The sequence below is a fragment of the Eublepharis macularius genome, chromosome 9 (genome assembly GCF_028583425.1).
Source record: "Eublepharis macularius isolate TG4126 chromosome 9, MPM_Emac_v1.0, whole genome shotgun sequence".
NCBI lineage: Eukaryota > Metazoa > Chordata > Lepidosauria > Squamata > Eublepharidae > Eublepharis > Eublepharis macularius.
Window position 1 is genome coordinate 107,674,653 of NC_072798.1, and position 24,765 is coordinate 107,699,417.

General features: G+C 46.1%; 1 protein-coding gene across 7 annotated transcripts in view; it reads left to right on the plus strand.

Annotated features, from left to right (window-relative positions):
• PPFIBP1 (PPFIA binding protein 1) overlaps positions 1–24,765 on the plus strand; it is a 218,856-nt gene that overhangs the window by 64,967 nt on the left and 129,124 nt on the right. For all 7 annotated transcript variants that reach the window (XM_054987877.1, XM_054987878.1, XM_054987879.1 and 4 more), the window contains exon 2: positions 18,763–18,861. In XM_054987877.1, the coding sequence (XP_054843852.1) occupies positions 18,798–18,861 (64 nt within the window). In that variant the 5' untranslated portion in view covers positions 18,763–18,797. The remainder of the gene's footprint in view (positions 1–18,762; positions 18,862–24,765) is intronic.

Consider the following 24,765-nt stretch of genomic DNA (forward strand, 5'->3'; position numbering starts at 1 on the left):
AGTTGCCCTGCACTGCTGCCGCCAGTATGCGCTCCTGGCTGGGCGCAGCAGCTGCGAGCCAAGCATGGCAGGCGGCCGGGGCAGCGCGCGTGCATCCTCCCAGCCTTCTGGCTCAGTTGCTCCACGCACCGCCCTGGCCGCCTGCCACATCTGGCCCGCAGCTGTGTGCTGGCAGCGGCGGTAGCAGCACAGGGCAATTGAGCTTCGTGGCATGCGCCCGTGGCGCCCCCTCCGGCGCCTTAAAGCTTGAGGCGGCTGCCGGCCTGGCCTCAAGGGATGCACAGCGACTGGCTTCCAACTCCCTCACCCCCCTTCTGGATGAGAGAGCCCTCCATCTGCAGCAGCCTCTCCTCAGCTCTCCTCCCTAGGCCCACTGTGGTGAGGCCTTTTATCTCTTCTTTCAGGCACCATCTCCTTACTTTCCAATTGGTGCAATTTTTTCCTCAAAATCCCCCCTTACCCAATCACAGGGTTCAAAGAGAACCTGGGAAGTGTAGGCTCAGCAGTCACTTTAGTGCAGGCTTCCCCAGAGCCACTAGGCCTTACTAGGCCCAGGCTCATAACACCAGCTAATCCATTTTGGAGGTAAATCTAAAATCAGTTTTTAAGGCGGATCTTGTCCCTTCCCAAATCTTCTCCCACTGCCCTGATGAGAGCCGAAGCAGGCCTCCCATCGATTAGGGTGCGGCCTGGGTGCATCTGGCAGTGCTAAAGTATTAGAAAAGGTTTAAATCGCTCAGCCATCAATCTGTAAACTACTTTTTTGCCAAAAGATTTTACACGCTCTGGCCTTCTCTTTTCCATCCACCAAAGGTATACTATTCCTGACAACTTGTTAGGGGCTTCAGCTGACAACACCGAACTCAGGGACTGGATCTACAATTTGGATGCAGCGATTGATTGGGTATCAATATCTTAATCTAGGGCAGCCCCCTGGTATAAATTAATAAAATCTGACCACTCAAGATCCATGCACCTAGTCAGCAATTTCTAATTGCCACCGTAGAGCTTCTTTTACTGCCCTGCCCTTTCAGTCTGCGCAGTCAGCCTTCTTGGCCAGCCGCTACTCTCAGGCGCCCAAGGAAAACCGTGTCTGTATTTGCGGATTACCTGCAGTGGAGAACCTTCCTCATTATTTATTATACCGCCCACTATATTATGCACCCAAAATTAAATTTCTGGCGGGAATTTTGCCTGCCACAGCCTCATTCTCAGAAACTGAGAAAAATTGTGTTCCTGTTAGCAGACAACAACAGCCGTGCATCAAATAGAGTTTCGCAGTTTGCATTAGCAGCCAAGAAGATCAGATCCAAGGCTTCTCTGAACGGGGTGTCCTTATGACTGCTTTGATTGATTGTGCAGTTTATTTTAATTTTTCTAGCTATGATGCTGGGTGTAGACGAAGAATGTTTTGGTTTGTTTCTGTCTTGTGATGGCCTATGGCTCATGACAATAAATCTACTACTATTACTACTACTATCCTGGACAGATAACTGTGAAACTGTAGAACAGAAGGATGATGATCTTGAAGTGGATAGTTCAGAATCCTTGATGATGATGATGATGATGATGATGATGATGATGATGATGATGAATTCCTCTAAACAAAAAAGCTGTTATTTTATTATCTATACCATTTCTGCTTACTTAGTATTACTAATTGTATTCACTGCCACTTAAGTACTGCCCAAAAAGGAATATTTGCTTGTTTCAACTCTTTATTTCATCATAACTGTATCAAAATGACAGTAACATGCAGTAAAAATAATAACAAATTTAATTTTGCTCAAACATGACAGTTCCTTAGGGCAGTCTTTAAATATGATTAAATCAAAACGTGTGCCAGCCTGAAAGATCCTGCCCGTTCAGACGTGTTCCTTTTGTCATCTTCATCACAGCACTTCTCATGATGTTGTTTCATTTGGGCCAGCAGGCCTTGCATTTCTTTGTTGCGGTGTTTGCATTTTGCATGCATGCCTGCCTTACTCAGAGGTAGGGGAACTTCATTAAAATACTTCTGAACTGGGTCTCTTTTACAGCCTGCTGCCATTATAGGTTTTCTCCTCTAGGGAAAGAATAAGATGAATAACCTCTTGCACACAAAGACTTGTGGAATATTCTGCTCAAAAGGTTTCACTTTCGTTTTTACTGCTTGCTCCTCCCTCCTCACAATTAGCTTCTCGTGTAGATCTATTCCTTGTCCCAGTCCTCCGGGAACGAGTGAGGTGTGGTGGTGGGATGCAGTTGGGGAAATGAAGGCCACAGAGATATAATAAGGCTTGGTGTCCTAACCTTCATCCCATCCCGAGGCATGCTAGGTGTGGGGCTAGGAGACTGAACCCCCCCCCCGATACTGATGTTGTGTAATGCCAGGTTCATTAGGAATAAGACCAGAAATTACATGATTATATTGTACTGAATAATATGGAACTGGTATGCATAAGCAAGACCTGGGTGGGGAGGGTGAGACGGTCGCCCTGAATGAGCTGATCCCCCCAGGCCCTTCATCGGTCCCGGTTGAGTGGTTGGAGAGAGGGGTAGCAGTACTCATACGAGAGTCTTTCTCCTTCAGGCCACTCCCTGCCCCAAAGCTTGCTGGCATGGATTGTGTGATTTTTTTTCTTCAGCAGGAACATGGTGGAACGGAGTTCCGGAACCTCTTGAAAATGGTCATATGGCTGGTGGCCCTGCCCCCTGATCTCCAGACTGAGGGGAGTTTAGATTGCCCTCTGCACCGCTGGAGGGCAATTTATCCCTGTCCCAAAGATCACATCTAGCGTGTGGCCTGCTTTATGCGTTGGGGGTCATACAAATTTGGAGAGTCTCAGTGCTGTCATGGAAGACACCAGGTCCGCAGCCTGCACAGAGTTAGTATCATCGACACGGACATTGAAATCCCCCAGCACTACCAGCCTAGGGTACTCCAAGGCTCACCCCGCCACCACCTCCAACAGATGCATCAGGGTATCTGTTGGTGCATTAGGTGGTCGGTACACCAAACAGCCAAACTCTCCTTGGCATTCTACACTAGGCCCACACAATCAATACCAGAGATCTCAGGGAGCGGCTTGAAGGAGAAAGGCTCTTGAGTAAGGACTGCTGCCCCTCTCCCTGGCTTCTTGCTCAGGACTGACCGAATACCCTGGTGTGTGTGTGTGTGTGTGTTGATCGTTTCACCCTCCCTCATCCAGGTCTCGGTCACGCATACCAGGTTCATATCATTCACTGCAAAGGTATCTTGTAGTGTTCTGGTTTAATTGTTTATGGACCTGGCATTGCACACCATCAGTGTCGAAGGGGGGCAGCTCCAATACCAGCATGTCTCAGGATGGGACACAGGTTAGAAGGGCACCAAGATTTTCCATATCTCTGTGACCTCCTCATTTTAGACCAAGTCCAACTGCCTTACCTCCCTCGTCCCCAGAAGACTGGGTTCCCTGGCTCTGTGCCGGCCACCCTCCATGCGTCCACCATCATCCAGCAACAACATTCCACCAGCAGTTTGATCCTTGATCTCCCTCTCCCATGAAGATCACCAAATTAGGAATTGAGCTATTTTGTGGATAAAATCTTGTTGCTCTGTTATGACCTGCCGGCCATGTTTGAAACCGTGAGTGAACTGGAGACCTCTTGGCCATACTCTGTTCCAATTTTAGATCACTCTCCCAGGAGGAGGAGGACAGGATCCTGTGGCTGGTGAGGCCTACCATGTGCTCCCTGGACCCTGTCCCTTGTAGCTTGTAAAGGCCAGTGTGGATGGGCTGAGGGCCCCTTTGGAGGCTATTGTCAACTTGTCTCTAAGCTCTGGAACCTTTCCTGGGGTGCTTAAGGAAGCTGTGGCAAGACCCCTTCTTAAAAAATCATCTTTGGACCCCACTGACCCGTCCAGTTAACTTTCCGTTTCGAACCTCTTGTTCCTGGGCAAGGTGAGTGAGTGGGCGGTGGCGGAACAGCTGCAGGTTCGCCTGTGAGACAGAGATGTTCCACCAGGCATATGGCTGAGGCCAGTCTGATATTCACCTTGGTGAGTCTCACTGCTGGTCTCTTGTTGGGGGGGGGCTGTAGCGTCCCCTTGGCTCCTCACATGAGCTGTAGTGTGGACAGGAATACTGTTTCCTCCCTCCCTTCCCCCCTCCCCCCTGGTTGGCCGGGGTTGGCTGTATTAGTCGCTGTCTTGGGAACTGTGTTCTCTGATAATTATGATGTTATTTTTATTGTGATTTAAAAATGTATTTATATATGCTGTAAACCTACTCTGAGCCCTTTTGTAGGTAGGGCAGGCAAGAAGCCAAATAAATACACAAAAACAAACAAATTAAATAAGCAAAATAAATAAACAATCTTCTATTTATTAACCTTTTTGAAACTTAGCACTTAAGAGGTAAAAGGTTGATTTGGTGTTCATAGATTTGCGAAGGAACAATGCGATTAAGGTCTTTTTCTCAACTCTGTATGTTTATAACATTTTTGCTGTGAAGAAGAGGCCTGTGATCTCTGCAGACACAAATTCACAGTTTTGAGAACTGTAAAACCAAGCATCTGTGATAATATCTTCTAGATAGAAAAATTGCCCAGTCTACATTGTGAATGGATTAATGGAATTCATTTACCAAAAAAATTCATGCAAAACATTGCATGAATATTCAGCCTCATGCTACATAATTAAAAACTAAGCCTTACTTTGGACTATAATGTATCTTAAATAGAAAACTGTATTTAGATAGATTTTTCCTCAAAAATATTTTATTAAAAAATCCGATTTAAGTTTTAAAAACCCAATTTATTATTTTTTTAAATCACTGATTTTTATCCACTCTGCCCATGCCTCAGTTCACTGTGAGCAGTAAGTTATTGACTGAAATTAAGTCATAGCAGATTTCTTGTGCCCTGGACTCCCAATGGCATCTCAAGGTACTTGGAGACTGTAGCGTGCTAGAGAACGGTATGGCTGTGTTTCTCCCTCTTTTATGATATACTTCTGAATCCTGTGTGTGTGTGTGTGTGTGTGTGTGTGTGTGTGTGTGTGTGTTACAGTGTGGTCCTCAACAGAAGTACATCCTTCTGAGTCCAGGAAGGGCTTCGAAAGTAGCAGTCATGACCTTGGAAGTGAGCCTGGGAACTGATAGGTGACTGCAGAATGGGGCTGATATGTCATGCTCTGTCAAGCTCCTGGAAGTAAACACACCGCAGGGTTTTGCACCAGCTGAAGTCTCCAAGGGGGAGACTTATGTAGAGTGAAATACAGAAGTCTAGTCTCAGTGTTACCAAGGCATGAATACAGGTGGCTTGCTCAGTAGGTAGTGTTGAGGTAGGCATCTTCCAGGCGTTTGCCATTGCAAACCTTCAATATGATTGTTAATCTCTCTTCCTTTTCTGAATCCAGCTTGAGCATCTGGCATTTCTCATTCCATATATGTTGAGAGTCATTATTGTAAAATCTAGTTGCTGTGTATTGCTGGGATCCTATTAAATGACCTCTTGTAAATCTGTTGCCTCTTTCAAACTGTTTGGGTTGCTCTGGCTAAGAAGTTGTCTCCTTGCTTCTTAATGCATGCTTCTTAGAATCATAGGGTTGGAAAGGACCTCTAGGGTCATCTAGTCCAACCCCCCCACACAATGCAGGAAATTCACAACTGCCTCCCCCCTACACCCCCAGTGACCCCTGCGCTTCATAGTGGAGCAAATAGCGTGGAATGCTTATGAGAACGAAACAGCAAGGGCTGCGGTTTTCTGCGTGAAGCATGAGCCAAGAGTGGTTCTGGACGTCACTTCCCACTAGACAAGGTTGGCAACTGGCAGGAAACTTAATGAGGGTGTATGTGGGTGGGTGGGTCCTTGCTGGTGGCACGGTGATGTCACTTTCAGGCACATAGGGGGTGAAGTCAACGTGTCAGGATGATACCCTTCACTCCCCGTCTTTCTCCCACTACTCACCCAGATGAGAAGCAGCAGGAAGCGCCCGTTGGCGTTGGGGGATCTCCTGCCCCCAATGGGAGCCTGGCGACCCTGCTTCCAGCAGACGTGTGTTGTGCCATTGCATTACCTCTTTGGTCTGCACTAGGAGCAGGTGCCACTCTGAATTTGCGCCATGTCGGGACTCTGATTTGGGGGCCTTTATCTTGTTGCATGGCAACAAGCTTCCTGCTCTGTACCCGTTCACCGGGCAAGTAGGGCACAGCGTGGCAGTCTGTTTCCTTGTGTAAAGCAGAAAATCACAACTCCTTTCACTTGAAAGACTAAAGGTTAGGAATATAGATTTATCCCAGAGATTATATGCATAGGAATTTCCCCATTATGTACTACCCTGCACCCTCTGCTCTGCAGCCGCTGTTTCGAGCATGTGATGACCAGTGATCTGGGTTTTCTGGGACAACTTCCTTATTCAAATTTAAATAAACAATTGAAATATTTAAACGATGTTAGCAAAATTTCAATACTGTTAGCAAAAGAAGGCAAATGCCTGGGCTATGTACAAGCACTGGGGTTTGTCCATGATTGATTTGCAGCACCACAGCCCTGACAACTAGAGATAAATAGAGAATATATTTACATATGTGTGCGTGGAAAAATACAGCATTGGAAAAGTTGCTGTTTGTGCAGAGAACTCGGTCAGCACCAGTTAGCTGCAAAGCCCCTATACCTGAAAGCGCCTGTGGTGCTTGGGAAAAGAGCAGGCGTTTGTGTACGGGGTGTGAAAGAAGTCTAGAAGAATGAATGAATTAAAGCACTTCTGCTGAAGACAAGAATGTGGATGTTTGGACTTGAGCAGAGGAATTTAGTGGAAAAATTGATAGGAGAGTCAGGAATGCTTCAGAAGTGAAATTCCTTTCCTGTCGTTGATTGAGTGATTGATCATAAAGAGATTTCTTCATAATACTAGTATGCCACTGGTTTTAACAGAGCTAATCTCAACATTTGATCACTGCCTTTATTTTGATACCCCTTTTTAAAAGATCTCTATCTGTAAAACGATTGCTTCAAAAGTGATTGAGAGAAAAATGTGCTTCTCTGTAATTTTTCAAGTCCATTCTGGTTTTTCCCATTGTTCTCTTTATCTGCATTCTTAATATACTGTTCGATGAGGCATGCTTGCGGAAAGCCACGGTTGTCAAAATCCCACTGCTGCTAGGGGGACACGAGCTGGGCCATTCCTATTGACTGGGCCAAGAGCCAGCCTGTCCTTCGTTTGGGCACAGCAAAGCAACACTGGGCCGCATGTCCAGTGGCAAAGATAGACTGGGATGGAGTTCTCAAAGAATATTTCGCAATTCCTGTCCGGATGCCACGCCTATTCTCAATAAGCCACTTCACTGCATGAGTATCAAGTCTTTAATGATAAATTGCCAGTTCATTCCCCTGCGAAGTTCTTGACAGGGATGCTGGTTACATACAGGTTTCAAGCAGATAGACTTCAGCCCCTCCCCCCTTTCTCCTACCTAACCCAGTGAGAGAACCAGACGAGGAGAAAGATAAGCCGTGTCATTTATGTGGATTCATGTGTTTCTCAAGGCCAGAGAATCTCTGGGAGAGCAGCTCTCCCGGGGGGAGAGATTAAGCAGGACAAACAGTTCCTCCGTTTCTCACCCTCAGCCGCAGCATCAAGGCTGACAGGTTCCCAGCCTCCAGGATCCCAGCCTCCCCAGCCACAGCAGCCCGTTTGACAGGTGATCCTAACACCTGACAATTCCGGCCAAATATTTCACCCACATTTGTTATTGAGAGTAACGTCGGATGAGAGGGAGTTTTTCTGTTTCAAAACAACAAAAATTTGTGTTTCTGCCACTGGTCGGATGCACAAACTGTCTCCACAGGCTTGGCCCTTCATCGGTCTCAGTGTGCAAAGCTTGCCTGGCCACGTTAGACTTTGCGTGTCGTAGAAGAGCACAGAAGAGGGAAGTAGGAGGCCCTCGTCGCCAGGATCTCTGTGGTACTACCAGAAGGGGCTGACTAAATTGAGTGTTCTGTCAAAAATGATGATGGACACTCAGGCACAGTTTATCATTCACATCATTGCTGTGGACACCAAGAATGATAGCACAGTGTTGGCGTTGAAGGGTGACAGGGCCATCGTTTACTGAACGCTTGCTTTCCCGGGAAGAACTGATAGGCGGAGGAGGTAACCCTACCCAGCACTATGCTGTCAGTCAGGAATCTTAAGTATGTTTTGGACCTGTGTACCCTCCTCCTCATCTTCTGCATTATGATTGTCCTCGTGAAAGAGAAGAAAGCCAGGAGCATTTGCCATCACTGTAGATAATACTTTTACCTGACTGATCTAGGGACCAAGTCACAGTCTCTGTTATGGGGATATCCAGTCAGGCTGTATCAGTATTAAATGCTTGCCAAGAAAAGTGGCTACCATTCATCTCCATGAACCATTGGATTAACATTTTGTTTTGTTTTGGTGTTCTACTTTATTCCAAAATTTTTGGAGAGAAGACGGTTCCGCCATTAAGTGGTAGAACACACATACCTGTTCACATCCATTCTAGCATTCGTCGCGTTGGGACTCGCTGATGTGGTGGGCATGGGAATGCCTGTTGTTGTGTATCAGCAACTGATTTGCTTCTAAGCTGGTCATCTTTACAGCTTCACTAAATCACTTGGCGTCTCAAGGATTTTACTTGCTGCAAGATTTTAAAAAGAGCATAAAAGATAAAACACTGATTTTTCTTTCTGCCATTTGCAAGTTGGAATGGCCTTTTCATAAGCACCCCTCCCCCTCCCCCCAGTCTCAAGACCCTTTCTGTTGCAAACAGGTGGCTGTGTTTCTGTGTTATGCAAACTCAAAATGCAGGGAGGAGTTCCTGTGATGTTTGCTTCTCCGTAACAGCCCCCCCCCCCCGAAGACTACATATGGAAGACGACCAAGTCAGGAGGGTGGTTCTGGTACGGAGGAGCATTTCTGATTCCCCACCTGCACCCTGCTTGGGTAGAAAGTGGATTATAAATCAAATCAAATCAATCAATAAGTGGCCCTGCCTGGGGTTCAAAGGAACAGGGCTATAAGTATAACTCCTGCCCAGTACCTGGAGAGGTTTTAACTCAGTGGAGGACCCCGAGGTATGCAGTAAAAGGGAGGGAGTGCTGTGGGTGCATAAATTGGAGCACCTGGTCTGTGAAGGGGATGAAAAAGGAGAAATTGTACTTCAGAGCAATCAAGTCTGATAGCAGCAACCTCTCTCACCTGTCAGCCACCATAATAAACTCAAGCGGACCAAGTGTTTTGTGGCTTACACGCGTGAAGGAATCTATGTAAAAACCCCTACTTATTGAAGCTTTAGAGCACCTCCCTACAATTCTGTCTATCCATCCTACCTGTAAATAAACTTTTGTCATGTTTTAAACTTTAATAAGCCCAGTGTTCCAGTTTCATTTCTAAGGGAGACATAAGCCCCTGTTTTTCCCTCTATGTAACCTTGGCTAGGTAACATCACAACCTCTATGTTCTTTAAGGGTGGGACAATAAAGGAAGTTAAAGTTACAGACACAAATGTTCTACTGAAGGCTCCCCAGCCCAGGAGACAGCCTCATAGGCTTTGGGAGGAAGATTTTACTGCTGAGAGTAGGGGAAGGACAATACCAACGAGAGAAAACAAAGGCTTTGCGACAGGTTGAAACTGCTTCAAATTGTAAAATGAGTTCTGCACAGGGGAAGGCTGCACCTGGCACGGAAGCAATCTTTCCCTGGCTTTTCTTCAGCTTTTCTCTCTGTGCACAAATGCCGATGTTTTCTTTACAGCGGAGCTGTGGTGGAGTTTCAGCAGTGCAGAATGTTTATGTCGGTGGAAGCCCAAGACCGGTCCTTCTCCCCCTCTTCTTCCGCTTGCGTCCTGATTGGTTGAGCTGCAACATTTCAGCATGCCCTTTCCATCCCCTCTCTCTTCCCCCTCGGATCCAGATCACTTGATCTCCATTCTCCACTACCGTTTGTGTGCAATTGTCTTCCTGCAGTCATTTTTATTAATTTTTAAATTAATGGATATTAATTTTTTATTCTCAACAGTCTGTTTTCCTGCCTCTTTTGTGTAAGGAAAAAAACTTAGAAATTGGGAGATCACTATGAGCACATGTGTGATTCCCTGGACTGCACCAACATGTTGATGTCATTGCCCACATGACCAGAACAGACCAAAGAGCACCCCCCCCCCCGAATTGTTATATGATGAGTAAAGGGGACTGGGGAACGAGCCGTTGCAACTTTAATACTTCCAATGCATGCACAGTTTTTTAAAAAAGAGACTCACTGACAATACTTCTGACACACAAATAGAGTTCCTTGTTTACTTTGAAACAGTACAGGGGTTTCAACTATACTGCAGAAAACAAAAGTCGACACAAATTTGAGGAGAATGACGTGTGCAGAATGCTGGAAAATCAAACTGAATTGTATTATCTTGAACTGAATACAGAGAAACATCGCAGTTAGTTGACTGTGAACTATTTAGGTAGGACTATGTCCCTTGCCTAGATTTCTCACCTTAAATGATTATTCCTCTGGTGCACCTACATCTCTGATTATTATGAAGTATAAAGAAGCAATCGAACAAATGGCTTTTGCATTTTGTATTACATATTAATGGGAGGAAAGGCAGCATGGTATAGCTTGATCTTGTCAGATCTTGGAGGCTAAGCTGGGCTAGTACTTGGATGGGAGATCACCAAGAGAGACTGCAGAGGAATGGCAAACCACCTTTGCTTTTCACTTGCCAATAAAGCTCCTTGCTGGGGTCACAAGTCAGTTGTGACTTGAAGGTACGTACGTACAGCATGTGTTGGGGGAAAACCTCTGCAATATATCCAAAAAGCAAGCTTGGAAATTTCCATTAATTCCCTCCCCCAACAGTCTTTCTGGTGCTGGAGATCACTTTGCTGTCTGGTTAAGAGATTCATAATGGTTTCTCGGATCTTGTGGGATCTCTCAGAGTGGGCTGTAGGATCTTGTCCTGAACTGTCTCCTGTCCTGCACAGATTACTCCCCCCCCTTGACCTCTGCCAGTCCTAACCTGACTAAAGTGGCCACGCAGCACAGTCAGTATGTCAGAAAGAGGGCAGCAGGGTGATCTGTGGGGCTGGGTGTTTCCCTCTTTCTCGCTCCACCTTGCCCCGAGTGCTTGCACTTGGTATCACCCTCCAAATCCCGCCCCCCCCTGTCCCTTTGCCTAAGTCCCCAACCGCTCGTATCTCCCATTTGCTCAAATTTCGGGCACCATTTTGTGTTGCCCTGGCAATCTACAAAGGTCCCCCCTCCCAAGTCTGTGCATATACAAGCTACTTTTATTGTTTTGGGTTTTTTTTTTAAAGCCCCCCCCCTTTTTAAAAAAGCTTTTGAGCAATTAGCTCGTCTTTGGGGCAGCAAACTACTGTTATCTTTGTGTATGTGAATATTTGGCATTTCAGCAGCTTGCTTTTGTCCTTTTTAAAAAAAAAACATAACATTTTAAAGTTTGTGTTTCTCCCCTCCCTAAATGTTTATTTTGGAGTCCGCCTGTGGAACTCATCTAGCCAGAAGTACTCGGTTTACCATTTAACCGTGAAGCTTCTCTCAGTCAGTGGTTGGAAACTGCGCACAACCTCGGCGCCCAGGCTGAGGATGAAACTAGGCAGAAAGGATCACTGGTTCGTTCTCTGTCTCTGTCTTTCAGGTTGCAGTGTCAGTAGCCAATACGGTTATTCTCAGTTGATAATGGAAATGCATTTTGACTTGAACTTGCCTTTTGCTGTCTAGCCTTGATGAACTGCTAACCCAAACGAGGTGTCCATCAGTGCGTGCGGCAGTTCTCATGGACTGTTTGGGAAAGCTTAGGTAAGCGGTTGTCTGACGTGATCCTTGAAGCAGTTGCGTTGTGGTGGTGGTGGTGATGCGTTGCGTTATGGCAAATTCTTTTCTTTGTTATAATTCCCTCCTGCTTTTAATCTCCTGCTGGTTGCATCACCAGCCTACTTAACACGATGTCTCTTTCCTTTATCGCTTCCTGTATTAGTAAAATACGGTATCTGTTTTTGTGAATGCCTAATGTATTTGAGGGGTGCTATTATTGCATCTTAAAAAAATAAACAGGTTTCGGTTTGTCAGGAAGAATCTGTTCCGGCTTCTAGCAAATGTGTCCTCAGGGTGGTATTTGCTTATTTTAAAGACTGTTTTCCCCCCCATGACCTCATTATCATCTTTCCCTGATAGTTTTGCATGAAGTTGTCTTGCATAGTGGATGAAATTTAGGTGGCATGTGAACTATTACCCCACCAACTATTGCCCATGCTGTACTGAGCCAAGCTGTTTTCTATTATCATAGTATGAAGTTGAAATGCTGACACATGTGGGGTGGGGGTGGGGGTGGGGGGGACAACATTCAGTCAGGACTCTGTACTTGTTCATTTCCTGTTCCCCTTCACCCTTGTGTCCAGTCTGACACAGTGACTTAAAGAAAAAGCACTTCAGGGATTAAATGCAAGATAAGGTTGCTTATATTCCCTCCTAGTTTGTAAGGTAATGTTGCTTCTATTGTGCTCTTCCTGCCACACAAAAGGCGGTAGATCATGTAGAATGGATCGGTGCTGGTCAGAACTGCACGTGTGGGGGGCCCTGCAAGGACTTGTGGGGATATCTCATTTTCTCCTTCCTCTGCTATTTCTCTTCCTCTTTCCTGAATGCCCCCCATTTCCTCTCCCTTTTCCCCTTTTCCTTTTTTCCTTTCCACCCACCCACCAGCCAACCAGCCTTTATCTTGACCCCCCCCCTTCACCTTTCCCTGCTTCTGAGACCCTGACAGCCTTTACCCAGGAAAACTATGGCCCAGTGGTACAGAGCTGGCTGCCAAGCAGGGCCCGGTGGTACAGCATAGACATTTTCCTCTATACCCCCTCCCTTATTTTCCCTCCTCCTGTAACCCCCACACCTTCACCTTTTCCTACTTTCTTCTTACCTTCCCACCTACCATGCAACCTTGTATCTGACACCCAGTCTTCAGCGATGTATACTATATATAGTGTTTACTTACTTCATTTATACTCTGCCTTTTACCCTAGTGGGGGGACACAAGACAGCTTATATCATTCTTGTCACCTGTTTTATACTCCCAACAACCCTGGGAGGACAAATTACCCCTTGAAAGGGCCCATGTCCCCTCTATCCCCCCTGCCCTTTACTGTCAGAAACCAAGGATACAAGGCTGGCCATATTGTTGTGGTTGCCTAGCAACCCCCACAGCGGATTTGGTGTTCATTTCTTAAAGGTACAGACACTTCTTCTGTTATATTTGGGTAGATATATTGATGTTTCAGCTGTTGGTATGCTGTGGGTTAAATAAGGAGTTAAAAGCCGTCTGCCTGAAGTTCCCACAAATAGATGTGGTTACCCACACTGTCTCTGTAAGATTTGCTATGCTGGCCTGATACAGGCGCACCATAAAATTATCTTTGCTCAGAGGAAGTTGCCCGGTTTGTCCCTGCATGTCACTGCTCTGGGTGTGTGTATTTCTAATCCGTAAGATAACGGCTCCTGAGCATTTCTAAAACACCTTCTATTCCAGTGCAGTGGAGGAAAGGCAGGATTGGCTATTTGCTTTGGGGGAGAGATGCTGTAGAGAAAAAGTAGATCGGCATCATGCCATCCATGGACACCACTTCGGGAATCACTGGGCTGAACATTCAGAACTTTTCATAGAGGTGGGTCATCAGAAGCACCTTATATTGCTGTCCCCTTGTCTGTACTGGCTCCTTGTTGCCTTCAGGTCTCAGTTTAAGGTGGTGACTTGCAAAGCCTTGGCTCAGCATACTACAGAAATGGTTCCCACGTCTGAGTTCCACCACAACCTTTAATACTGACCAAGAATGTTTTCTTATATGCACCAAGTGCTATGCTACATCAGGACCAGAACTGTGCATTGTTGTAATTGTTTGTGGTGGTTCCTCAGCTTGGACGTTCTGTTTCCCAGGAGTTTTGCCAAAGCCTGTGCTTGTATCTTCTTGGAAGGGGTATAAGGTGTTGTTTTAAACAGGATAGGTACCATACCTGTGGCCAGATCCCAGCCCTTGCTATGAGGAAGGTTTGGAGTTCAGGTATACAGTAAACAACAAATAGGAATCCCCAGACAGGATGTGTGTGTGTGAGAGTTAATTGTATGACCCAACAGTGATTTCAGAAGCATTTTGACATGAAGGGGCTCTTCATTGTGAGGGTGTGTGTGTGTGTGTGTGTGTGTGTGTGTGTGTGTGTGTGAGTGGGATGGGGGCCAGGTTAAGTGACCAGATCTTAGTGCCAAACTGTTCACAGTATTTAAGGGACAGATCCTCTCTATCCATCAAATAAACAGAAACAAAATGCACCCTTTTGTTGTGCACATGGGGGGCAAAGGGGTCTGTTATTCAGCTTCAGGGTATTCCGGTTGTGTGCTTCATGTTGCAAATATAAAGCTGCTACTTGTTGGATTTCGCAGCTCTTTGGCACTTTTTTTGGCGACAAACCAAAGGTGGGAACGGTCACAATTGAAAACCAAGCTGAAGTGAAAACGGACCGTGAAAGGACGCAAATTCGTTTCCAAAGTTCTTTTATTGGTTCATCTCAGGCAACGTGTTGTACATCCAGTTTAGTAATAATCATACAGGGAGCAAACCCCCACTTTTTTTTGGCGTTCTTGGTTTGTTCATATAGATCACTGCTTGCCTTTCGAGATTCAGCTCCCCTGACTTTAAAAAGTAGGTCGTCAAAAGCGGCATAACGCCATAGAGTCCACCTTCCAAAGCTCCGTTTTTCTTTAGGGAAACTGATCTCCGTAATCTGAAGATCAGTAGTAATTCTTAGTTGTATCGCCTTCGTCGCTTGTATGTGTGAATTGGTTTGAGGAGGGGTTGACCTTTCTTAAGGAAATCAGAGCTCCTCAGATTCTTCCTCCTGCCTGACTTGCGACTTGAGTTTTGTGGTTTAGCTGTATTTATAGTCAATGTTCCTACACCAAGGCAAGTATGTACCAGGTTTAAATCTTAGTAATTTTCAGTCTGCAAACTGCCTACGTTTTCAATAGGTTGCAGAGAAAGCAAAAAGTATTTAAGGTAAACCTTAAAGAGGGATGCCCCTTAAGGGGGGGGCGGGAAATCCCCTTCCCAAAACATTTTAGCCTCAGTATAATATTTTTATGGTTAGCTCAGGATTCTTCACACTGAATGATTACTTGTTAAAACAATTGATATGGTCCTATAAACAGTCCACCAGTACTTTTATTTACTATAGGTAATCATAGTTTTAAAATGTTAAGTATACATACTAAAAGCAAAATATCATTTGTGTGTGTGTGAGAGAGAGAGGGAGCCTTCCTGCCAATTGCACCCCTGCCCCCATCCATTTTATTTGAAGAGTGTTGTGATTATGACCATTTTAACCATTGTAAGCATTATAAGCATTAAAACTATATAGTTGGTTTTGTAGTACAATAGCATAGTACCTGAGCTTCACAAAGGTGTTTGAATAAAGCGAAACGTGTTAATGCCAAAAACTGATGAAGTGAATTTCAAAATGTAAAATTTATTCTCTAAGGAAAAGATTGTAGTGCAGTAAATAAAGTGAAAAATACATACCACCAGTTTTTTTCTACTGGACCTCTTTGTAGACCACATTGGTGGTTTTCCCCTCAGCTGCTAGGATCCCCAGGCTGCTGGGTGAGCTCACTCTGGAGCAGGCCACCTAGAACTGCCCGTGTGAGAAGCAGCCCTCCCTCAAGGCAATTCCTGCCACCTTCAGTATCTGCCCCTGGGACTTGTTGATCGTCATAGCAAAGCAGGCCTTGAGGGGGAACTGCAGTCTCTTGAACTCGAAGAGGTTCTCTGATGGTATGAATGGTATGCACAGTATGAACACCGACTCCTCCCGAGCACTGCCGGTGAACAATGTGGCCTTGATGATGTTCCAGTGGAGGGCTTTCACTCGTAGTCTGGTGCCATTGCAGATTTTGGGTGGGCTGAGGTTCTGGAGCAGCATCACTGGAGCCCCCACTTTGAGGAGAAGCTTGTGGGCTGGGAAGCCAGGAGGGTTGAGCATGTTGAGGAACTCTACAGGGTAGTGGACCACGTCATCCATTTGCACCACTGAGTCCACAGATCTGTACTCCATTTCTGCCCCTTCGAGGAAGTTGTGTTTTATTAATTATGGCAGCCTTGTCATTCTTGGGGGTGAGAATGGCACGCTTTGCACAGCCAGTCCATGGACTTCTCTGTGATAGTGATGATATCAGGGTATATCGTGGCTGTTAGGTCTGCTAGGGTCATCACTGCTGTGCCCAGGCCTGCATGGATGGTCACCTTTCCCTTGGACTTGGGATACTCTGCGTCCCCTATTTTTAGTAGTAGTTCAGAGAATTCCCCAGCGGACACCTCACCTCTCAAGTGGACCCCCATGTTCTTTCTTAGTGAGAGTTTCCTGATGAGGGGCTACAGATACGACGCCTTGACACACACGGTAACCTCATCAGCTCGAGTTCCCTTGGGACTCCAGGCAGAGTCTGCCAGAAGTCTCCAGCTGGAAAACGACAGAGTAGAATGAACTACACGTGAAGGGGAAAAAGCTAATTAACAAAGCCGCCGCTTTTGACTACTTGACTGTATGTCTATGTAGAGTACTCTCAGAGAATACACGGAGATTGGTGGACTTGTAACCGCCCCGGAGGAGGTCTGTGGACAAAACAACAGGCAGCGTCTTGCTGGCCCTGGTTGTCGGGCAGATGGGCTACGCCCTTTGTGGGCGTCTGGATTCTCCATAACCACCCAGAAGAGGAATAAAGAATTACTTAACAATCATCAGAGTACTTACCTTGGATACCTATCGTGGAGATTTACTTGGGGCTGTACCCTATGGACTATATCAATTTATATGGACCTATACGTTGATATATGACAGCGGCTTTAGTTTGCACTGTTTGCTGTTTGACTAATTGACTTGATTGCTAATTGATTCATTGATACCTATTTTTCACTGAGTAAACTACAAGTGTTGACTTTTTCTAAAACCTTTGGTCTTAATTAGCTTATAACAATTGTTAATTAGCATTTTCCCCTTCACATGTAGTTCATTCTACTTTGTCGTTTTCTGTACACTTGTGGAGGCACCTCTGTTGTATTTGCCTGAGAAGTCTCCAGCCAGCAGCACGGTGACTCCCCCCATCACTCTCTTGTTGCCCCTGACATCTTTGAGGGTTACGCTCAGTGCCTCAAAACACCCCTTGTGCGCCATGGTGCTCTCATCCCAAGCAATGAGCGTACAGTTCCACAGCACTTGGGCCTTGTTGCTTTGTTTTGAGATGCTGAACAGGGGTGTTTCTGCATGGATGAGGTTAAGAGGCGGCTTGAAGGTAGCGAAGGATCATCTGCCATACCTGAGTGAGCCTTGACCTTCCATGGAAGTGAGCGCCTCTCTACTTGTCTTCCAGGATTGCTTTGCTCATAGGGAGACTCTGCCACTCTGTGCACTTTGGGTGATCTTGCTGGTACTTGGCCACTGCTGCTCGGTGCACCGCAGGAGTAGGATGTGCATATTTCTTTGCCGCATCTCTAAGTTGCTTCCTCCTTTTAGCATTGGTGTATCTTTCATGACATCTGCCAGGGGGCTTCTTGGGGGCAGTAAGAGATGATGGCTGCAAGAGGTGTGAGGTGGAGTTGGACTGAGGGAGGGGTGGTGTGGTGGGCACTTTGGCAGGTTCATGTGAGAGTTCATATTGAAATGGCCCCAGAAGAGTTGTACACCATCTCCCCATGAACCCATACTGACTTTTATATAAAATCCCTATTCAGAAGTCTTGTACCATCTTTCTTCAACTGTCTGCAGTTTCCTTGACCTGATTTTTACCTCAGAACACAGAGTTCCACAGCTGACCAATCGTGTGTGTGTGTGCGCAAGCAGGCACAGCCTGCCAGCCACACAGGAAAGCCAGGGCCCACAGGGAGATTGGCAACCCTAGAGGGCCAATCAGGCCGCATATGCAAATGACCTCAGGGCAGAGTGGATGAGTTGGCAGTTGGTGGGGGGGAGGGGGATGAGCAGCCTTCCAGCCACACAGGGAAACTGTATCCCTATGGGAAAACACATTTTACCCCTTTTTACCCCCTTAGGGGGTGAATTTCTTAAAATCCCTTCTTAGTGAGCCTCTACATCATAAAAGGAACGTCTTCCTCAAATTTCGCGTTTCTAGGTTCAGGGGTTTGGGCTGGGCGTTGATGAGTCAGTCAGGACACTTGTCTTTATATAGAGAGATGATGGATGTAAATTATCAGTCTGTCATCTCTTGGGGAAAAAAATCTCTTAGCTCCAGCATATGTACACTAAACGTTGTGTATTCTATAAAAATATGTTAAATAAACATAATACCTGAGGTTTTTTTCTCAGTGTGGCAGAGCATTTAAGTCCCAGATATCCTCCACAGCAATTCTGATGGCTCTTAAAATGACAATGCTAGAATATGTGCCTTGAGGGTGCTTTAAGACCGTAATTCTCTAGCATGTTAAGTTTTACATCTGTCCGCTTTAGAAGGGAGCAGATATTCTACAGACCAGATGGCCTGTCAGTGCACACGCAGCTGGAAGTGGGTCTTCTGCAGAAATGCCAGATTCCCAAGCAACTTAGACCGGGGTGATGCGCGTCTGCATGGAAGTTGGTGGTGTACAAAGAGCCCAGTGGTTCAACAGTGATGTGAAATGATCATTCACAGATTTATTTTTTCTCTGTGTGACTTTTACAATGTTGCAAAGCATGTGTGACATTGTTTACTTCGTTGTTTTTAGGAGTTTGCAGTAGACCATCCTGCAGAAACAAGAAAATGATGAGCGATGCAAGTGAGATGCTGGCTGCAGCTTTGGAACAGATGGACGGCATTATTGCAGGTAACGCAATTTTGTTATTGTTATTCCTGGAGGGGCTCTGGGTTCTGGCCCTGGGAAGGCACTGCGAAGTTGTCTGGAGGATTGCAGCAATCCAGCCCGAACGAATCTCTGCACCGATTTCTGTGAACAGATCCATCAACCTGCTGCAAGCCCTCAGCATCTTCTTCACAAAGCTAAGGAGCAGTGGGGCTTTGCTATGGTAATCTACGCATGACAGACACAAGGTGACCCCGCCCCCATCCAGATTAAACTGGGTTGATGTTGGATTGTTAACAGAGGAAGGGTAAAGATGGGCAGTTCTGGACCCAATTCGCACAAAGAGTAGAGGAGCCGGTGAAACTGTTCTTAAATTATACCGCAAAGTGCAGGTGGAAGAACTGCCGTTCATCCTCATGGCTTTGGTGCAGGCGGACATTGGGACTACGTATGTGCAGGCCGGCCATGGAGAAGATTTCCAGAGCTTTCTAGAAGACTAGATCCAGAGGAGTGAGCCGTGTTAGTTTGTAGTTGCACAAAATAGTAAAAAGTCCAGTAGCACCTTTAAGACTAACCAACTTTATTGAGGCATAAGCTTTCGAGAACCACAGATGCATCTGACAAAGAGAGCTGTGGCTCTCGAAAGCGTATGCCTCAATAAATATATATATATTTTATTATTTTTCCACACATACATACACAGACAGTTAGTTAGTCTTAAAGGTGCTACTGGACTTCCTACTATTCTAGAAGACGAGGAGCGCCCGTCTTCCCTTTGATGCTTTCCCGCCAAAAACATCCCATGACCAGGAGGAGGGGCCCCATTTCCTCGTTTTTCTTTTTTCTGCCACAGAGGGAGCAGCTCCAGTGCTGTTCTCTGCTTTTCCCTCTTCTCATCCTCGAGGTTGAGGAGAATTATTTCTTTTAAAAGTTTATAACCATCAATAGTCATTCATTGTAGTGAAGAATAAAACTACATTTAAAGAAGAAACGTTTCTGTCTTTCCATTCATAGTTATGGCTCAAGCCCGGCCTCTTCAAGACTCTGGAAAACACCAGTCTGATTCAAGGCACCTGCTCCCTACCTGGAGTTTTTGAGTACCAAGGGACCAATCCCTAGGTGTGGCCCCTCAGCTGCATCTGTTTTCTCAAGAGATGATAAACCTGCCCCTCTCAGCCCAATGCTGTTTGAAAGCAGTTTTTTCCTGTTGGTTCCATGTATGCCCACACTCTCTTTTTCCTGTCGGGGAAAGATGCTGGCTTTCCCCAGAGCTCTCAGTCTCATTGCTGTAAGATTCAGCTGTCATTTAGGAATGTTTAGAGGGTCTCTTTTAGTCAACATAGAGTAACTTTATTCAGCAGAAACAAAGGCCTAGCAGAGAGGCCTTCCTTAGCAGACTGACATCTTGCTTACGCAGACATGAGTAACACCTGACTGTAACTGCTCCAGATTCTACCATTTTGGGATTAACACAAAACATGAAACAGACTCCGCAGCATTACAATTGCCACTGCTAGGAGAGAGTTCTCATTTCAGTTGTGTTCATCCTGCCCCTGGGGTCATTCCTGTATGAAACCGTTTCTAAAAAGAGCCAGTTTGGTATACCAGTTAGAGCATTGGGCTAGGATCCAGGAAATTCAGATTCAGATGCATTGCGCCTGAAAGGCTTGCCTGTGACCTTGGGCCCATCGCATTCCCTCAGTCTGGTTAGCTTTGCAGGGTTGTTGTGTGGATGGAATGGAAAGGTATAAAATATAGCTAATTCGAGTCCCTACTGGGGCTGAGAGGTGGGGTTTAGATAAGCTCCACACCCATCTTTTTAAAGGAGGCCTTATGTTTCTTCTCAGAAAGAATGCCACAGGACCCTTGACTCACAAACTTACATTAAACTGGCTGCTGTCAGGGCCCCTGCTGCAAGTCTTCAGCAAATTTATACTTCATCCCAGGGGTCATCATTATTATTGTTGATGGCCTGCAGATGAAATAGTTCTTCATCTCTAATTCAGTGACTGTAGAGCGTGAATGCTACAAGGTGTTGGCCTCTTTGGGAAGCAGAATTCTCCTGCTGCATTTTCCCGTTAGTTGCTAATCAACAGGTCATGGTGCTCCTTTTACCATCCCCTTTGCAGGGAGCATGAAGTACGTTTTAACCCCGCCCTGGGGCATAAAGGGTATTGGCCAAAGTGATATAAATTGAGGCCGTGAAACATCTCCAGTGGCAGATTGCCTCTTTGTATAAAAGATAAATGCCCAGGAATTCTCTAAGGACTAACATTCATCTAGCTTTTCTGAGTTCAGCTTACTCCTTCAGGTATCTACATCTTTCACATCTTATAACTGTGGGAACGAGTCTGTTCCTTTAGTCTGGAATTGGACTGACCTGGTCCATGGCACAACTTAGTGTTTGTTTTTTTTAAAGTAGTGGCTGTTGCTGTGACTTCACACAGAGACTCTGAATTCTTCAGTCCAGAGAGACAATACTCGATGGGGAGCAACAGGCTTGCTGCCGAAGCCTTTAAATTCATTTCCTGATCCTCGGTAATGATTTGCTCTACAAGAGAAAGTAAACATCCAGTGGTCTTCTGCCATGTTCACCACTCACATGTTTCCTAAAATTCTTTGTCACGTCTGTCTTGCTTTGTGGGTTCAAAAGACCCAAGGTCTTCCCTGCCTCTCCTCTCGGGTAGGTTGCCCGCCCTCCCATTAACTAAACTATTCAGTTCAGTATTCCCCCTGAAACTGAAAAAGGGTGTTATTTTTGAGTGCTCCTTACTTGTTAAGGAGAACGGATGGAAAAGCCTATTTCAGGTCCAGGTCATTTAATTTCATGTATTGTAGTCTTTATAGTTGTGCTTGGTTGTCTTCAACATCTCTCTACCCTTTCTGCAAAGACTCTCTCTGTTGCTGGAGATTCAGACTGCTGGTTGCAGAATTCCGAACTCTTGGCTGTTTATAAAATACAGGACAACTGGGGTACCCCACTTGAGGCTGCAATATAGCCTCTGCTCTGTTGATGGTTGGTTACTGACCCTTTTTTGTCCTACTAGTTGAAGAAGAGTTTCCTTTGCCTTTTCAGTCTTTCGATCCACATGTTAAGATTGTTCAGTGTTTTCACTTTCACAATTGCAGTTCTGGGTTCTTATATACCAGCAGGTATCACTTGGCAGAATGTGGTCTTCAGTTAAAGTTTCATTCTTCATGGGATACCCAAATTTGTTTTCTTCGTTCCTAGATAGACAGAGCCTATGAGCATCTTTCTCATGCTTTCAGTACTCTGTCCTTTCCTGGGTGATGCTGAGACTCTGAAATTTAGTGCCGGTGGTGGGGACTGCCCCTGTGGTGTGGGGCCCTACTGTGAGGATGTTCCTCCAGGCGGCTCCTGGTCTTCTCCAGAATGACTTTGTCATCCTACTGCTACCTTTACCAAGAGTACTAGACATACCTTACTCTTCTTTGCCTTTAGTTTTACTGTAAATTCTCTGTCATTGCAGTGCATTGCAGTTACGTTTTCCTCTGCCATCTGGCACCAACTCCTAGATAGTCTGATTGGAGGCATGTGCTGCTTTGGCCTTGCGACACACAGTGAGGGTCCATGGCCTGCCCTTTTGTTTGCTGCTTTGCCGCCAGGGACCCCCGTCACTGGGGGATACCCCTGCTAATCCACTGGCAAGGCAATCTGTTTTTATGTTTTATCTCCTGGCTGTTTGTTGCTGTGCAGATTGTTCAGCTAGCAGCCCGAGGTTCACTGATGGTGCATACGGTCCGTCCTTTCTTTGGCCCCATCACACCTGCTTCACTGTTTTCATTTTTCTGTTGTGGGTCTGCTGTGTTTTCACTCCTGCTGGTTGTTTTTGGCAGTTTCGGTCAGCTCCTTTTTCTGCATTACAGCAGTAGTCTCTGGTTTTTTCTGAGTGGGACTCTAATCTGGAGAGCCGCGTTTGATTCCCTGCTCCTCCACTTGAAGCCAGCTGGGTGACCTTGGGTCAGTCACAGCTCTCTCAGAGCTCTCTCAGCCGCACCCACCTCACAGGGTGTTCGTTGTTGTGGGGATAATAATAGCATACTATGCAAACCGCTCTGAGTGGGCATTAAGTTACCCTGAAGGGCAGTATATAAATCGAATGTTATTATTATTATCATTATTAATGTTATTAATGTGTCCAGTGCCCTGGCCAGGATTCCCTACTGGGGTTGGTTCTCAGTCCTCGTGTCTCACAACACTGTTTGTTGTATTCGTCCTCCAGGCCCCGAGAGAGACTTGGGCAGTATCCTCACACAGCCCTTCCATTGTGGGTTGGGAGGGGCGGTCACACTCCCCCCCTTGAGACCGCGGCTGTCCAATGTCCTTCACCGTGCACGGCTTCCCCACTTCCCCCCCCACTCCCCCCCCATTCTCCGTTCCTGCTTGTTCTTCGGCAGGGACACTTCCAGAGAGCTCCCTGCTTCTTCAGAAGCACCTCTGGGCGAATGTCCAAGAGGCACTAAAGCGTCTGTTGGGAAGGGGGTCCTCCGTAGTCTCTCCTTTTGAGCGTTTCACACCAGCCTCCTTCCGGAAGTGAGCTTGCTGCTCTGCCAGTGAGAAGCCATGAAGATGGAAACAGGGTCGCTCCTCCCTGGAACTTGTTCATCGAGTGGTCTTCTGTGCAGGCACGCATGCCGCCCTCCCTCCCTCCCTCTCGCCCTGCTGTGAACTCTCTGGAGCCTTCATTTCTGGGGAGTCTCCAGCGGTAGCATGGAGAGAACGGAGGGGATTGTGCCGCTCTTCCTGGTCATGTGATGATTTTGGCGGGAACCCGCCAAAGGGAAGAGGTGCGCTCTTTGCCTTCTTGAAAGTTCTGGAAATCATTTCCATGGCTGGCCTGCATGTGCCCAGTCCCAGTCTGTGCCTGCACAGAAGACCACTTGATGAACAACAGTTACAGGTAAGTGCAGCCTGTTTTCTTATTGTTAGCTTCCTGGAAGGAAAATAAACTGCCATGTATACAAGACTGGCATATTAGAGAGAAGGTTAAACAAGGATACTTCTCCTCCTTGATGTGCTAGCTTTCTTTCTGTGTGGAGTTTTTTTTTAACATGTTGATCATGACTCCCTTTCTTCTTGCACGCTCCTCCAGTCTGAAGTGTTACAGTCCAGGAGCAGTTTGCATCCTCGTCTGCTGTCTGTGAGAAGAAGGCCTTGACTGTATTTTGTTTTTTATTCAGTTCTGAGAAAACTGCCACAGGAAGGGAGTTCTGGCTTAGCTCACTAACATTTTGCTTTGGTCTCATTCCAAGAGAAACTGTGCAAACAGCTGATCAAACTAGATTCTGTACGGGTGCTTGAAAGGCGAATGTGCCAAGTCTCCGGTTTCAGTAACTTCAGTAGTTTTATAAATGTACATCCCTGGTCCCATTGTACTACCTGGCTAAAGATTTGCTTCATAAATGAATATTCCACGTTCATAGCAGATGTGAAAGACAACATCTTTCCACCTCTGCATTTCTGATTCTATACAGAGAGTTGGTTTTACACAGATCTTGATAAAGCAGTCAAATACATATCAGTGAAAGATCCAGATTCTCACTGTCTTACGCAAGCAAATATTTTTCAGGGAATTCATCACACACTGACTAAGGAAAGCCCAGGTGTGCCTGGCGCTGCTGTTGTGGGTAATTCCACCCTCCTTCTGGATTTCCGTGTGAAAGTTTAGTTGAATTGAATCAACTTGGCCTTTTTATCATTTATATATTTCACTTGGCAATGGGAGGTAAGCTGATACTCATCTTCGTTCTTCTGTGCCTCCACACATGGGGACTGCGCAGGCGCAGGCCAGCTGCCGGAGAATTTTCTATAGCTTCTATGGCTCCGAGGGGGCCGTTCGTCGCGCGCCTCAGCGACCGTTTTCCCGCCCAAACGGTCACATGCTCCTCCAGCGACCAACGGCCCCT